This window comes from Hylaeus anthracinus, unplaced genomic scaffold (genome assembly GCF_026225885.1).
Source record: "Hylaeus anthracinus isolate JK02 unplaced genomic scaffold, UHH_iyHylAnth1.0_haploid 12001, whole genome shotgun sequence".
Lineage (NCBI taxonomy): Eukaryota > Metazoa > Arthropoda > Insecta > Hymenoptera > Colletidae > Hylaeus > Hylaeus anthracinus.
In genome coordinates, this window is record NW_026534348.1 from 13,014,201 (window position 1) to 13,029,332 (window position 15,132).

Sequence of the window (15,132 nt, forward strand, 5' to 3'; positions counted from 1 at the left end):
TTTGTTGAAGATGTAAAAATAAAAACGGCAGAGTTGTTGAAGAGGCTAACAACTGATGAGCTACAGCATTGTTTTGAACAATGGAAGACACATATGCAGCGGCGTATAGATAGGGGAGGAGAGTATGTTGAAGGGGATAAAAGTTAAATGTAACTTTATTTGCAATAAATCACATTTCTCACACCAGTCTCGTTATTTAATTGCCACACCTCGTATTTTACACCATTAAAATCTAATATTTTTTAAATATTTTCAGTTACCAACATTCAGTGTACGAAAGTCAAAGAGGTCTGTAATGGAGGAAGCACCGTTTACCCCAAAGGTAGGCCAAGGTCCAATTCGTCAGGCCGCGGTCCGTAAGTGTCTCTCAACTTCCGAAACCGGCCAATTTTCCGGACGAATATTCGAGGGGGACCGGTTCGTCGACTACCGGCCCTGAACCACCCCCAGTCGCGCGTCATTACCACCACCAGGTGGTCGGAGAGGGTAGCGCGTGGGGTAGAACTCCCGCACCAGTCGTTCGGCCGTTTTCGTCGTCGGTCGTGCGAACGTACGGGCGCTGGTGCCTCCCGACGCGCGTCAGCGGAATGAAGTGGGGGTGGCTTTGCCAGTGCCGGCGTCGCAGGGGCCAAGAGTCAGGCGGTGTGGTGGGAGGCGTCGCGGCGTAAGGGTGGCATTAGCTGGCGACGGGCGCACTTGGACACGCGATCGCCGCGCGGTACACACGGTTTTGCCCAAATGCCTGGCCGGCAGCGGCTGTTTCCTCGCGACGCGTGCCTCTCGCGCGATCGTCACGCGTGCGACTACTCGTGAGAGGGTGAGGTCAAGGGGAGTCCCGCAGACCTCTTCAGTCCCGTACCCCATCGCCGTCTCCTCCCCTTCCAGACGCGACAGGGTGCTCTCACGGTTCTTACCTGCGCTGCATCATCCCGTCACTGCCGCGAGACCGGCCGACCACTTTAACACTGTTGTGAACGTTAACACTGTGCGGACTTTGACTCACGTGCGACCAATTTTAAACGCGCTTGTGACAGATCAGTGCCAGTGACACCGTGAACCATCGAGCGATTCGCAGTGGACCGGTTACCAATGACGATCGTCATGGATTGGAGACTCGGGCTGCTGCTGACCTGCCTCGTCGTAGTGGGTGAGTGTGCGCCTGTGTTGAAATTCTCGACAGTGTATGACGAGTCGATTCGTCGCGTGCCGCGAACGGAAATAGGGTTTTCATTCGGTCGACCCGTCGATGCAGACGTCGACGGCGTGCTGTGTCACTCTATGCGGCAGTCGGGGTGCGGGAGGGTAGCGTGCGTCCGGCCGCATTAAAAATTCTGCTAGGACGTATTCGGGCCGCCGTTTGTTCGATAATCCGGGGAACGTCGACCCTCGAGATTTTTTCGGCGCATTATCGACGCGAGCTGCCGCGGCTTTCTCGAGGATTTACGAATTACACCGACACCGATGATTCGACGTACGCGCGGAAGCGACGAGGAAATTGTTATGGATAGAGTTTTCACGCGTGAAACTTATGTTCCAAATGGGCGGGGAGATTTTTAAGTGAACCACCCCATTCAACCCTTCTCGCGTTTCCCGAGATACTCGTGGCAGAGGCAGCTTTAATGTAGAAATTAAATTTCAACCCTTATTAAAATCTGAACTAAAAAGCTATTTTAGATCGAGAAAGAAAAGTGGAGCTAAGTGAATTTTTTTCAAGTAAAATGTGATGTTTTGATACATTTTGTTAGTCCAGAATGTAGACTACCCCGTTCTGTATTTGTAGTTTCAGTCTTGATTAGAATCCGAACTGGAAAGTTATTTTTAATTAAAATCTGAAAATAGAGCAAAGTAAAAGTTTTATTATTAAATAGTGGTTCAATGTTTCGTTAGTTTCTTAGTCCGGAGTGTTGACAACCCTGTACTATTATTTTCAATTTCACCCTTGATTACAACCAGAACTAGAAAGCTATTTTCGACTACGATACAAGAATGGCGTTAAATAAAATTTGTTTGGTACATCGTGATTCGATGTTTTTCACGATACAAAAATAGTGCTGTATACAATTTATTAATTAGTGAATTCTGCGTTTTACTACATTTTGTTTGGCTAGAGTATTGAATATTTTGTTCTGTATTTGTAAATTTATTTATCTTAAATGTACCTTTATCTTTCATGGATATGATTATTGCATTTTTTCAGTTAATTGTGTCTCTCGTATCTCCTTTTAACAATCGACTTTGTTAGTATATAAAATATTCGAGACGATCAGCTGTTGGCAGGCCATCAATCTTTCCAGTTTCAATTTCTGAATTTTTTTAGTTTATTAATTACATTAATTTCGATTCGATTATCTTAAATATTGGAGAATATTCTAGTATTTCTAGAATTGTTAACAACTTTTATCTCTGCTCTCATGCAAGGAAAAGTTACAATCAGTTAGTCGCTAGAGTATTGTCTGTGAATCAAAAGTCCCACAGGAGCATTGTTCTCGAAACTATTAGGCTCCCTTTCAACTCTCTGTATCTTTATTAAAAAAAACTGGTGACATTCATGTTTCACACTCTCCAAGGGCAGAAGAATGTCGCACGCAAGAGTTCAGAAAATATATAACAAAATCTATTTCTTGTCATGTTCCGGGCAGTGAAAGGGTCATAAAATATTTAGCCACCTCTCGTCCAAGTTTCTCCAAGCCCTCCTCGGGTCTTCCATAAACCATCGTCTATGTTACTTCCTAAAAAATTTAAGGTATCCGCAATGCCTTATCTGCGCAGAAAAAAAAATTGAGGGGGAACGCCTCGTAGACAAAAGCAAAGTAAATTTATTTATGAAATTTATTCCTTTTTACGACATAAAATGTGGGTCGGGTAAAGAAGTCGTAAACTTCTCTGGCGTCTCTCGATGAAATCGCATTCGCTATTCTGGATCAGAAAATGTTTTGAAAATGTCCTTTAGTATAGAAAGGTACTGCTATTATTCGAGACATCCAGAACATGTCAACTCGATATGAAAAGAAATCAAATAGAGGTAAGACGTTTATCGCGAATAACTCACGCTACTAGCTTAGAATCTCCATCATCTCGCGATGCTTCCTACCGATTCTTTTGTTACCACTGGGATCTGAGTGAAAACTTAAATTTAGTGTTTAGATTTGAAATCAGAGACTTCTCCAAACGCCTAATCTTGATTAGATTACAACAGAGAATCGAGGAAAGTAGGTTGTCGCGAATTTTGTGGAAAAAATTACGAACTGTTAGAATAATTGTCGAGATACAACGATAACTTTGTACTGCTATAATTCGGAATAGATTGATAGAAATACCAGGACTTCGTGTTTAAAACGTTACTCGTGTCACCTGTCTTTATGACGCGCTCTTACAAATAGTCACATGTTCAGGCTCGTCATCAATCACGTGACAACACTGCCCACATTACCTTGTAGCGAAGGAACTATCATTAATTGAACATATTGTACCAACATGGTTTGAAGTGGACATGTTATGTCCACAATGAATCTTCTCCTCGGCTCCAGATGGAGGACATCTCATTAGTATGCGTACACTGGGAATTTACTACTCCCTTAAATAGAGATCGTAATATATACGTTTGGTTCGCTCTAGTTTTTTATATTTCTGAATTTTCCTACGAATTTTAGTGGTTGAGTTAAGAGCTGAAATCGTGTTCTCAAATTTTATTTCCTAATGCTATCTTGGAAAGTATTGGAGATAAAAGGACTTCTCGTTTCGATAAAGTTTTAGAGTTAAAATATAATGGGTATTCGGAAAAGTTCGCGGCGTTTTGTCGCTCGATCAAGGCGAGAGTGCTACGCAGGATTGTGAACAAATTTGTGGTTTTTACGGAGAAAATGCTCTATCAAAGTTTTGATGTCAAAGATGCATCACGCTGTGGTTGACCAATCACAGAACGATGCGATAAAATCATGCAAATGGTTGAGAAACACCACGAACTTTTTCGAATGCCCAACAATTAACAATGAACAAACATGAACAACATGAACATAGGAAAATTAAGGAAAGCCTCCTACAGGTATCTATATATATATATTCCAAAATGACTCGTAAATAACAGGCGTTCTATTTCCTAACTTAGTATGTACTGATTCTTGTCAGTGTATCCATTAATTCTACTAATCCGTTTAGATCTGTTCTACTGATGTGAATGCGTGTAATCTTTCATTCGGCTTAGACATACAAATTTAATAGAATTACGGAAGAGTACCGTTGAGAGAGATATACCTAGTTTCTAACAGATGACGTCTTCTTGCCTTCACCGTGTCCAGCTTTTTGTAAATAAATTCAGTGACTCTGTAGCTCATTATGCACAGGTTTGTCTAGAATAGAAACATACCAATTTGACTCATGCATGTCGAACTTTTGTTTTATTATTACTCAATTGTCAACAACGTTTTTGCTACAAATTCTAATGACAACTATTACAATAAGATTAAAGCTACTTATATTTATAAATTAGTTCATCCCTTCTTCCTCTAATTCCAAAGGTACAGTAACGCGTTTATCAGGTACGATTGTCTAAGATTTACGAGATTCTGTCAAATAATCGTTTTGCCTAATTTGTTTAATGCAGCAGTTATAATTCATGTTATAATTCAGCAGGTTAGTGTAAGTCTAGTTGACATCGTTTATCCATAGTTTTCTCCTAGAAAGTATTCGAAACATGGGTAGCGCTCGACATGTAAACCACGAAGAAACTAGAATCAGAAAATGGAGATCCCGAGGATCTCTATAGGCACCAAGAAGTTCATTGTAGATAACAGGTTCTCTGATCCTCTAGCTGGAACGATCCTCTCGCACGCGTTCCCCGCAACCACTCTCTGCCCCATTCCTCCGGTTTCCGCGTTCCTCGTTCCAAAACTCATTTCGCGATGCGGGATAAACAACACCGCGACACCGCGAGCCGACGGAGGTTCTTTCGAGCCCCAGGGTTCTACTGGTGTTCGACCCAATTACCAGCTTGCCGTTCGATTTTTCCGGCTGCTTTCGCCGCCACGGGCACCCCGTCGGGTCCGTAATCTTTCCGGAAATGCGCGTCCCCGATAGCGGAAGGGTGCAGGGGCCGAATCGCGCGATACCGACGATGCGATCGAAGGATAAAAGAGCATATCGCGGCTAGATCGATAGGCAGAGACGATGAGGCGGTCGCGCGTCGAGAACAACGCAACGTCGACCGCGCTCGTTGCGAGCTCCAATTTCCTGATGGAAGTGGATTAATATAATTTAATGGCGCCCCGGGAGAATTATGCATCTGGTAGCGCGATCTGCCTGCGAACTGACGCGCTAGCGACAGCCTCGAACCGCTCTGGAATTCGTCGGGAACGTTTTGACAGTCTGGGGATCGTTGTACGCCCCGTGGCGAATTGGCAGAATTTAAATAAACATTAGATAGCTGGGTACTTGTTGCCACATTGTCAGCCAGCGAGATGAAATCATGTTGTATTCAGATTTACGATTTTCATCCTTTTTCGTTTATCAGACTCTTACATCTTTCTACTGGTCATCTTGTTTCCTTGTCTTTTTGCATTTGTACATCTCGGTAGATTGTAGATTATAAATTGATTTTTCAAGCATTTCTGTGTATTAAAAGATTTATTCATGGTGAAAAGATGAATGACTCGCGGAGTTCTGATTGATAGTAGTAATATGTCCGTATTAGGGGAGGAAATAGGTTTAAATGAATGAAAAAATTAATTTTTTTTTATTCTATTAATTGTTAATAAAACGATTCAAAAATATATTCTCAAAGTTTCAAATAAAAATTTGTTCATGGAAAAAAATTCAATGTTCCACGGAGTTATATTAATAATAAATATAATACGCATAGTGGCATTATAGGAAATATTGATGACCTTTAAATAACTTTGATCATAATGTCAAGCAGATGATTTGTTTGTATCGCTATGTTTGTTCTTTGAGTAGCGCAATATTCCTCTTCTTTTTTTTTCTTTTCGTGGTTTTGTATTCGAACGTTTGAAGACAAAAACTATTCTTAAAGGTGTTCACAGAAGTGTAATACGTAGGGCACAATTATGTTAGCAGCAAAGCGGAAGAGATTTCCAACAGGCTTTACATTAATAAAAAGAGTTCTCGAGCAAAAAATACATTTATCATACAAGCACTGCGTTAACCTTTTACACTCCGTGCATTTTTTGCGCCTGTATGCAACTCCAGGCACTTTTGGGTAATATTTAGTAAATTACAGTTCCTTAGTCCCCAGTCTCCAGTGAGGAAAATACTCCAGTGTTTTGAAAAATAATTTTCTATTGGGAAGAATTATAGACAAGAATATATATATGAACTTAGTTAGTATTGGTTACTCCGCAAAGAGAATAAACTATAACTTACTAACTAACTAACAAACTAACTAGTTAGTATCGGTACATTTTAAATAAACATCTGTTTGTAAAGATGGTAGAATTTTGTTAATAATTTACTTAAAATAAGTAATTTCTCTAAATTATTCAAATGATAAATGTGACAGTTTAATTCTTGTGGTTTGTCTGTCGCATTTTTAATCGTGGACAATGTATCTTTTTGATTACTAAATTCATCAACCTCGTTCTCAAGTTTACATACTTTCAGATGAATCAGAAATATCGAATAAAATTTCATTGGAAATAATAAAATTCATAAATGTATAATAATTAGACATAGGTGTAATTAAGATCACAACCGCTTCACGAATATTCGATATTTATTCGGAAACGAAACATTTTCATCCCATTTTAGAATCGTACCATCGTTTCGAAAATATCTTGTAGAAATCTTAATTGAAGTCAGTATGTATTATGCAGGCGCGCGTCGCCGAGAGAACCGTGGCCTGGTGGGACTCATGCGCGAATTTAGGGTGACAGTCGACGTGTAAAAAACCAAAGACGAGCCCATTCCCTCGTGGTGACCTCCTAACCGCGTTGAGCAACGAATTACCAGCGTCCCATTCAGAGTAGCGATGCGTCGATTAATCGACACAAGCAATAGTAGTTAAAACGGAAAAAAAACCTCTCCATACGTACGTCGAAGATCCTTCATTAGCTTTGCTGACCGCAGAGATTTGCAGCCATCGCTCGGTTCTCATACCCTTTCGGTCGCGCCCCTCCTGTTCGTCTCTCGACGTATACAGGTGTCGGTGGGAGCGATCGCGCGATATCTCCTCTGCTTAACGATAACGATCATAATAATTTAATTTAACACTCCGCGAGAGAAGGAGGCCACAGTCGCGCATCGATCTTCCCCGGAGAACCTGCTGGATGCAGCGAGCAAATATTAAAGAAGCACCCTCTACCCTCTACTCCGCCGCCCCATCGGAAAGCATCCCCCTTCGCCACCAATCCGGCGCGTCCCCGCGCTTTTCTTTCCCTCTATTCGTTCATTTTTTGTCCTCCCTTCACGGTCCAGCTCGGTGGAAACAGGGCCGACCGCTTATGAGAAACGTAAACGAGGAACGACTGTCCCCTCTCCCCCGCCGCTTGGGCTTTATTTTCCCAACGCCTGGCGCGCGTTTACCCGACCGTTTACGAAGCCCCCCGAAGAATTATGGAGTCTGGTCGGGGCTGAGAGACGCCTCGTAATAACATTCAATTACCGCTTTTATCGCGCCGCGCGGCGACATCTCGAAACGCCGCCTTTCTGCCAAGACGCGATCAAGCGGTCGTGGGTGACGTCGAACCGAGGATCCTTTTTACGCAGTGTCTCTCAAACTGTGAGCTACACTCCGAGCGGTAGACCCTGAGATCGAAAACTACAACTGGGAGCGGTTATCGTGTCGAGATTGTTTTTCTTCGAACTGAACTCGCAAGGGGAAGCTCGGGTAACTCACCCTGGGATTTCGATCCCAATTTTTTTTTTTTTTTTTGTTATTCTAGAGATTTATTCTGGTTTGAACGATGAAATTTTCCGTCTGTTCCAACCAGCATCCTGTAGACCTGAGTTTGAGAATCACTGCTTCGCAATGCATTCGTCGCACGTTCTTAACACATAGAACAGAAATTGTTTAATACAGGGTCGAGTCATGCAATTGGGCCGGGTCGTGTCTCTTGTTTGGCCGCGGTTAGCAAAAAATGACGGAGGAAAAAGTTGAACGCCATAATGAGATGTATCTGTCCGCGACCTCAGTTTTTGCGTAAGTGCAATTACTCTTTGTAACTGGTGCGGTGCATTTATGGAAAAAGCGATGTCACGCGAAAATAGATAACCTACCATTCAAGTTTTTCCTGTATCGCATCTTTTCTATCCGCGGCTGGACAGGAGATAGGAGTTATCTCAATTTTGCGTGACTCGCAATGCATGGGTTCCTGAGATTAGGAAAAACATGCGGAGGTCTTACGGTTCAAGATCAACTGAAACATAAACTTCTTAACCCCTTGACGTACAGGTAAAACGGTACTTGATGCGTCCAAGAAATACTATTCAATTTCACTCAACTGAACAATGACGTGGAAGCTGTGAAAGAGTACATTTTATTTTTAAATTTGGATTTTTTTTTTCATTTTTTGGTTAAACTTTGTCTCAGGGGCCCATAAAATGTTGGTTAAAATTGATCAAATCTTGTAGTTTTTGATCCGTAAAGTCCGAAAGCGCAAGTTAAAAGTTTAGGAAACCGATAGTTTAAAAGACACGAGTACATAAAGATGCGTGTACTTGGCTTACATTTTCGTATAATACATCCGACTTATACATGATACAGGGATTATTAAGCAAACGTATCTAACAGCCTGTGTCTTTGTTCTTTGATTTTAAATGATATACATAAGTACGAGCCGTAGCTCTGTACATCTGCCTACGTTTCAAATTATGTTAATGTTGTCATCAATTGATAAACGCTACTACCGTTCCGACTGACCCACTTGATGGAAGATAGGCACAATTACAGGGAAAAAGATAACAGAAAACCACTTAACCTGAATGCTTTAATGACGCGGACGATTGCTCGACATGTGTGTTTCGCTTTTCAATACGGCTTCCTTTCGATTCGAATCGAGTCGTTTAAATCGACGGGAGGGAGGTGTATTCAGTTGGCCGATAGATCCTATTCTCGCGGCAATTCCATTAAAATCCATGATACCGTTCGGTTGAATATTAAGCGCGCCCATCATTGCTGCCGAGCGATGTTCCTCTTGCGACATCGCATTAACGATAATAGCGAAAAACGAGTGCCCGCTATCGATTTCCACCCCGTGAAATCTCTGCATCGTGTCGATGAATTACTTCCAATCGAACGGTGGACAAAAAAAAATGTATTCGATTGTTTTGGACGTACTCTATGCTTTTTCTTCAGAAAATATAATACTTAAATTACAAATTTATAGCACTAGAAACGATAACAACAATAATATAAACCATAAGCATGAAAAAACGAAACGAAACTATTCTATACATTATTTAGGTTACAAAATTATTCGCACAAATAAAATTCTTTAGATTATCGCTGTACCCAACTTTCTCCTAAAAAATCTATTATGTATGCGAGAGAAAATGAATGAGTATAAATTTTGGTAAGTTAATATTTTAAATAGCAACGAGAGTAATTATTATTCTATTCGTACCATCGTAATTGTCCTGGCACATTTGTAGCTTTAGAGCCAACAAAGATATTCACAGTGGTCAGGACAGATAGGACACCCTATATAGCGCAGTATTTAACGAGAAGAGAGTGATAAAGCTTAGTTAACAGCTGAGTAAAACAGAGTTTGAATGAACGCAGACTTTGAAGGAGAAAATAAGAACAGTAATTAGTAATGCTTTCAGCAAATGACTGGTAATGTTAAGTTCTCAGTTGTACTCTTCAGTGACTCACAATGCGACCAGACAGAAGTAATAAGCACTGCCTTTAATAAAACTTCGTAAACAGTTACAGAATAAAAAAAAGTATTACCCACCTTTTCTGGAAAATTCCAATTAGCAAGTTGTTACCTTAATTAATTTTCACTCGCTTACCGATGTAAGAAATGTCCAAACAAACATTTTTGTTATCAAAATTCAGGGTTGCCATCTATTTTTGTATCGAAAGACATGTCAAAACTATCGTACAGTAGGTCGTTACAACGTAACATAATTAAAATCATACAGTACCATTTGAGAAAGTCTACGTGACCTTAACATATACGCGATAATACTTGTTCGAACATTCTTTACATTGAAATTTGAAGACGCTCGAAAAGTAACTGTTTGAAACATGTTTTCGTCAAATTACCAGAAACGTCTGACAAATCGTACGTACCTTTGCAACGAACACCCTATACGTCACATAAAATACAAGAGTGATCGTTATACCGCGAAGAAGATACAGCCACCGAAAATAGCATCCATATACCGCGGTACGTATAGTATATCAGTCATCTGATATGAATTCTTACAATTCCGTCTCGTAACAACGTTTCTCATTCGCCAGCGAACCGACAATTGAGCCGCGTGACTGAGTATCGCGGATTGATCTCGCCATGATATACGGATGCGCAACCCGGGCGTGTTTCGCGTAGAACGGCATTAACGGGACCAGGGCTTGACACTCGAACCTCCCTGATGAACAATTATCTTACGAAGCTTAGGCGTGCAAGAGGGCGTAGGTGCTCGTGAACCGCGTGTCAGGAAATGGGTCGCTGTAATGGCCGCGTAAAGTCCTCGTGAAAGTTGCACGCTTGTTTACGGCCACGCTACACGCATCGGACCACACATCCTCTGCCCCCCCCCCCCTCATCCCTAACGCACACTCACCCCCTCGTAAACACGGAAAGCGCCGCGGGGGTTGATAACGAAAATCGACGCTCTCGCCCTGTTACTCCCTGTTGTTACTGCTGGCTGATGGCCACTCAATTCTGTACGTTGCAAGATTTGAGTGGCGTGATCGAAGCAGGAGAGGGTTGAAATCGTTGGGAATGGTCCCTCGAGTTTGCCGGTTCCGGTTTCGAAGTCTATTGCGTCGTTTCGCAATTATCCAGCTTTTTTGTTGTTGGTATGTATGGTTCTGTCGTTTGAAAGTAGCGTTTATTTATTTCTTTTTTTGTTTTAGACAAAATTTGTGCAAGAAGTATGCAGTTCGACAACGTGGGTGTCGATAATCATATTCGTTTGCGTTGTATCATGCTCCACTACTTTGAGAGTGAATGGACCGTAGTTCAGTTATTTCGTGATTTGAACGATTTCTTTGTTAGAGCAGCAATTAGTGAAAAACAATTTCGAGAGTGGTTTGTTCCCTTCAAATCTAGTGATAAAAGCTTGGAGGATAAGCCACAAAGAGACTTACCATCATGTTTGGTTGACCAAGCCCTTCCGATGGCTATGGAAAAGGACACAATAATAACATATGATTATGTCAGTTGGTGGGTCTACAAACTGTTCTCCTTTTTATTTAACTTTAGTATTTTAATAAAAAATTTTCATTCAGTTTAGTCATACTTTAATATAGGTGTAGTATTAGGTGTAGAAATTAATTCTGTGTCTCTATATTCGGATATTTATAACTCGATTACTGTAATTGTCAAGCACACTTGTTATCTGTTACAATAATAATAATAATAATAAGCAAAAATGTATGACTACCAATCTTCGTATATACATATAGATACGTTATAATGGTCATTAGGTTGAAACTTAGGTCCTGTAATATGTCTATAAATTCATTCTAATGGAGACCAGGTCGAGAACTTGGAAAGTTTGTAATTTAACCTATAATAACAAAGTGAGGATTAAATATTTCTATTTAATCTAAAGTTGATTGATTGAATACGAAGGTACAGAATTAATTTCAAATTAACTGATAGAGTAGTACTTTTTATTTATTTTAAAGTAAATTACGATTGGTCATTCAAACTTTCAAACTGATTAATTACGTAATGGAACTGCGTTTGATCTAAAATTATATAGAAATTGTATGTTACCCAGAATCCCATTTAATTCATGAAAATATACGGGATTTCATACGAGTAATTAATTTTGTTTATATAGTATCTCCATGATTATTAATTCGTAGTATATTAACTTGAAATGCGTTAACATTTATTTGGGTAATTCTGGTCAACTTAGGTTAGCTTTGACGTAATTGTATAAAGTGTGTTTTTTTTGTTTTAACGTATCGCGTTACATCTCGCGCGTTAAGGAACACCTTATAGCACATCCTTCTGAAAAATTCTATCTGTTCTCGATTGCTTTGTAAAGAGGAAGCTTTAACCTTTTTTCACTGACTTTGTACATTACTCTGATGTCCTTTGGTATAACGATATCTCTTTGATCGTGGGTCGTCAGTAAAATTCAGAAAAGACCAACGATGTAGGCAGGCAGCTTTGAAAACTGAGATTTATGTCTATGTCGCGAGCGATCATTGAAAAAACGTCGAAAAAAAATTGACAGAGAATTTCGATCTATGATTCTTTGATTTCATTAATGGATTTAAAAAATTTCTAATTTCTGGAAGGGTTCATAAAATGTCGTAACGAAGATTCGAGTCTAAGTCTAAGTTATTATTTTTATGATAAAACGTGATATTATTAAAATATGTTTTTTTTTTGTACAGTATATTAAATTTGCACTCATCCTTTCTAATAATTCCTAATTCAAACGGCAATAAAAATGTCTTTAAGACTAGTCATTGTCTGATCACCGTAGAAATCGGTACAAATGTAACCTTGTTAGATTTAGTGTGAAAATAAATGCCTTGCAAGTTGTTTGTAGACAAAATAAATTCGATCTGTAGAGAGTTAACGTACCATGAAGAGTAAAAGACTAAGGAGTGTCTCATATTCCACTAGTCAGTTGACGTTTCTCGTTACCTTTATAAGGCGTAGCCCTTCCTCTTTTTCGATCAGGGCTGCGTAAAATCAACAAAACGCAAAAAAAAGGGGTCCAGAACGAGGGTTGCTAGCGACGCGAGATGAAAATATTTAGAACCCGACACGCGCACGCGTGGCACGCGCGCATTTTCCTTCTGGAAAGCCACGGTTGCCAGCGAGGGCTCTCCGGTTTGTTTTCTAAACACGGAAGTAATGAAGAGGGGTTGAGATCCCCGGAACGATTTGGAGAAACCGCAGACCGCGGATGCGTTTCGTATGGCGCGCAGCCAGACGAGCTCTGGATCGCCCTCATCGATGAAGAAACACCCTCACACAGTCGCGACTGGGCTAAAAAGAGCCTCGACCCGTTTACCACTTTTCCTCGCGGCTTTAGTACGACAGAGGGGGAGCGAACGAGGGGATCACTTGAAAGTTTGATTGCATCTGTTCTTCCGTGAAAGAATTAAACGACGGTGTTTAGACGAGGCCAGATGCCAGGCCGATGGAAACTCCGTGGGTCCAGGAAAATGGAATTTCGAGGGGAATTGGATTTTCCTGGCCTCTGCGACGATGGTACGCGGTTCTGTGTGTTTGAGGATTCAAGAATCCTATTCGTAGGAATAATTGTTAGATTTTTCATTGAAATCTGTTACAAAAATTGATCTCGTGAGAAAGGAGATTCTGTTTGTTCAAGTATATTTCGAACGGCTCAGCCTGTTTATACAGGATGTTAAAAAAAAATCTTTCAATATTTTACATTTAAGATAAATCTTTAATTGATCGATTAGTGTTATTTTTGTAGGAGCTCGAACATTATAGAACCAAGAAGGACCGAAATTACGTGTCCAGAACGTTCTAATAAATTGTACATTTAGAGAACTAAGCAAACCTTGCAATTGTTATATCATGTTTCGTAAAATATGCATATAATATGCTATTTCTGTTGCACACAAACGTTTGTGTTTTATCCATAAAAACGATTATTTAATCTGAATAAAATCACCGTAAACAGTTGAACCGTTTAGTTTGATTTATGTTTTTAAAATATATATGCGGTGGCTGAACAATTATTTGTACATTTGAAAATATAGGTCAGCGTAATCTAGAGTTCTAACATATTTTGTTTTGCATCGGGTATTGTTGCAAGAGTTTGAAAAACACGAACACCTTTGTCCGTCCAGCGACGGGAAGTTGTAATAAAGCGAACATTCGAATAATCATGGTCGGTGCGCTGCATATATTAATCGCAAAAGTAGGTTATTGATCCGCAGAAACCGGCGGACAAATTACTTGAGCGCCGGTGCTAGACGCGTATGAATTTTCATTAAAACGAAAAAAAAAAAAAGAAAGGAAGAAAGGAGAAGAAAAATAGTAGTTCCATTAGCCGGCGCGCAATAACAAAACCCAGCAGTGTGCGCCGTCGTTTATCCGTCTCGCTTATTTTATTCCGCCAATCGCTCTAAAACCCAGCGAAACTCGACGAACGCTCGCGATAGCCTCAAAAACATGAAAAGATTTCATTTCGGTGTCGAAAACCGCAACCTCGGTTTTCCCTAGTGCACGATATCGTCCGTCAAACCGTCAATTACAACAAAAATATTTCAAATCGACCCTGCGAAGTATTAGGCAGAAAAATTAATTCTTTCTAAGGTAAACTTACCATTGATTTAAAATGAAAAACTATACAAACTTTGAATTTTCCTCAGTCATAAGAGATATACACACATAGTTATAGAAAGAAATGTTTCAGTGCTACGAAGATTGGTTCTGCATCATAACAAAGTGGCCAGTAAATGTTTCTATCTAATCTAGATTTGTGAATTATTATGCAAATGTGAAGACATAGAATTAACTCAACGCCTAATAATTATCTGGTCGAAGAATAACGTTAAGCAAAATTAGTGGGCTATTAAACGTCGAATATAAAGATAGATAGTAATGTCCACCAGGTTGAGACTTGGATTATGTACAGATTCATTATAATCAGTATCAGATCAGATTGAGAACTTAGAATGTTGGTAATTTATCGTAACAAAATAATAATTTGATAATCTTCCTGCATTTTCTTCCTGCACCAGATTTGAAAAAGACTGGATATGAAACTACATGTAAAATCTCTGCCAATTAAACAAAAACCAGTATTGCAGCCATTCGTCGTCTTATCCCACTTTACTGTTACGTACTATTGCTAACTTCATTCTTGACAACGTCCAAAGGAGGTCACCCTGTACATCCGAGGAGTTAATTTCGAAAACAGTCGTGCGTGAAAAAAGTGATTCTACGAAAAAACACACGCCCAAAGTTGCTCATCGCACCGGATGTTAGAGGATTGTTGTCCCAA

General features: G+C 40.1%; 1 protein-coding gene across 1 annotated transcript in view; it reads left to right on the top strand.

The window, feature by feature from the left end:
• Positions 1–655: 655 nt before the first annotated feature.
• LOC128891468 (B-cell receptor CD22-like) overlaps positions 656–15,132 on the top strand; it is a 65,729-nt gene continuing 51,252 nt past the window's right edge. The window contains exon 1 of the mRNA XM_054150969.1: positions 656–1,147. Within this exon, the coding sequence (XP_054006944.1) occupies positions 1,090–1,147 (58 nt within the window). The 5' untranslated portion in view covers positions 656–1,089. The remainder of the gene's footprint in view (positions 1,148–15,132) is intronic.